At 53.6% G+C, this 2,530-nt stretch overlaps 1 protein-coding gene across 1 annotated transcript; it reads right to left on the bottom strand.

Annotated features, from left to right (window-relative positions):
* Window positions 1-830: 830 nt before the first annotated feature.
* Window positions 831-1,475, bottom strand: LOC123171184 (uncharacterized). Its single transcript, XM_044588798.1, has one exon. The coding sequence runs from the start codon at window positions 1,473-1,475 to the stop codon at window positions 831-833; it is 645 nt and encodes a 214-aa protein (XP_044444733.1).
* Window positions 1,476-2,530: the final 1,055 nt, after the last annotated feature.

The raw sequence follows: 2,530 nt of genomic DNA, 5'->3' as shown, positions 1-2,530 counted from the left end.
ATCATCAAAATTGGTAACATATCCAAGAAGTTCAGTAGATAGTATTAATATAATCTAGTTGATTAAGAGGAGCAATGACGGATTGGGTTTGAAGCAGTCAACTTACATCCGGCGCTGCTTGTGGATGGTCTCCTACAAGGGTCCAGACCTCATCTTCTCGTCGATCTTGAGGATGGTCTCCTACAAGGGTCCTACGAGTAGCCTTTTTTCATGAAAGGAGTACAAGTAGCATTGCTTTGATTCTAATTGTAATTCCTAGTTGATTATCAAAATTCTGTATGAGCAAATATCCATTGCCAAATACTCCTACATGACAGATCTAGCACATTTCCAAAAGAAGTGCTCCATAGCCACAACCGGACTGACCAAATTGCAACTATATATGACGAATAACTACCAATTCATGGATGACCTGAACCTGTACCCGTCGATGCTCGCCGTCGACTCCGCCATCAGTGCCGAGACACCGCCGTTGAAAATCTTGAAGGCATGCGACCATCCTGACCAAGCCGACGTCGCTGTGCCCGCAGCAACAGCAGCTCGACGCCGCTGGGGCCTCCTCTAAACAAGACTGAAATAAAAAACTGTATCTACATGTAGAGACATTTGAAGTTCGTTTCATCACTAGTAGGAGTGCAAGTGGCAGCCCGCTTCGTCCCACGAAACTCATCCATTAGTTCAAAATTTCCTCGACATTTGCCTAAAAGTAACACTACATTTGTACTACTATGTTACTGTCCACTAGCCCGCCACACTTGTATTGCATCTTTAATTCGAAGCGATTGATGAGCTAGCTAATGAATGTCATTTTGCTTGTACCACATAACTAGTCAGTTTTGTGCTGCCTTTTGATCCCTAACCTGTGACGTGAAGGCTTTCTGGAGCTGCTGCCGAAGCAGTGCTCTGAACTGGCGGGCTGCAGCCAGGGTCTCATCCAGCTTGGCCTTCTTAGCCATGAGGTCGGCCTTCCTAGCTTCCGCAGCCCCGATCCCGGCGTCGTCCCAGTGCAACCCGCTACTCTGCAGCTCCTGCAGGGCTGCGTGCAGTTGAGACACAGAGGCCTTGAGCCTCTGCACTTCCTGACGAGCTCCCGCCTCGAACTGCTGCGACATCGCCCGGAACTCCTCCATCTCCTTCCTCTTGGACTCGTAGAAGCGGTCCCACTCCTCCGCCTTCTGCTGCGCCACCTCGATCTCGCCGTTGGTCGAGCTGATGTCGCGGGCGACGGCGAGGCGACGCGCGTGAGTGGCGTCGATGTCGGTGCGGGCGGCGAGGGCGTGGGAGGCGAGGTCCATGGCACGGCGCTCGAGGAGGAGGCGGCGCCGCTCTAGGAGGCGGGCGGCGGCGGCCTTGGCGGCGAGGAGGCGGGACTTGGCGGCCTGGATCTCCTTCTCGGCTTGGAGACGGGACATGCGGTGGTTGCGTGTGTCCTCCATCCATCGGGCGCGCTCCTCGAAAGTAGACGACAGCTCCATCACGTGGCTCTCCTGGGCGAGGAGAGAAACCGGTCGGTGGAGATGGTGAGCGGGGAGAGGTGACCTCGGGGAGGAAAGTTGGGCGGTGGGGAACAGCGGGGATCGCCGGAATCTGGCGATGGCGTGGGGTGGAGAAAGGGGATCGAGGAAGACGAGAGAGATGGGATCCAACGTGGGTGTGGGTGTGCGTGGGTTGGGCGTGTGTGCATCGTGGGTGGTGTCGGTGTCAAAACCGGCGGATCTCGGGTAGGGGGTCCCGAACTGTGCGTCTAGGATCAATGGTAACAGGAGACGGGGGACACGATGTTTACCCAGGTTCGGGCCCTCTCTATGGAGGTAATACCCTACTTCCTGCTTGATTGATCTTGATGAATATGAGTGTTACAAGAGTTGATCTACCATGAGATCGTAATGGATAAACCCTAGAAGTCTAGCCTATGTGTATATGGTAATGAATGTGTCCTATCCGGACTATGCTCTCCGGTTTATATAGACACCGGAGAGATCTAGGGTTACATGTAGTCGGCTACATAAGAAGGAATCTTCACAGCTGGTCGCCTAGCTTGCCTTCCACGCCAAGGAAAGTCCAATCCGAACACGAGTATGGTCTTCGGTCTTCACGTCTTCACAGCCCATCAGTCCGGCCCATGGATAGCAGGCCGGACGCTCGAGGACCCCTTAGTCCAGGACTCCCTCAGTAGCCCCTGAACCTGGCTTCAATGACGAGGAGTCCGGCGCGCAGATTGTCTTCGGCATTGCAAGGCGGGTTCCCCTTTCTCCGAACTCCAAGATAGTCTTCGGATGTAGTAGATATATCCGGACCTGTATATATAGTTGCAGAAAATATACGAGCCTAATTTATTGGTAACTGTTTATGACATCACGCCTGCCCGGTCACTATTTCCAACCGTTGGCTGGCGCGTCGCCCCACGTCTCGGGACGCGGTTTTACTGGCTTGTCTTGCCAAGGCAGAGATCGTGTTCCCTTATTCACGGGATTTTCATTAATGCAGGCGTGGGTAACCCAACCGTCCCCCGGGTACAACTCTCTGGAGA

Source organism: Triticum aestivum, chromosome 7D (assembly GCF_018294505.1).
Source record: "Triticum aestivum cultivar Chinese Spring chromosome 7D, IWGSC CS RefSeq v2.1, whole genome shotgun sequence".
Classification (NCBI taxonomy): Eukaryota; Viridiplantae; Streptophyta; class Magnoliopsida; order Poales; family Poaceae; genus Triticum; species Triticum aestivum.
Note: the sequence above shows the minus strand (reverse complement) of the source record. Positions and strands in the feature narration are given on the sequence as shown.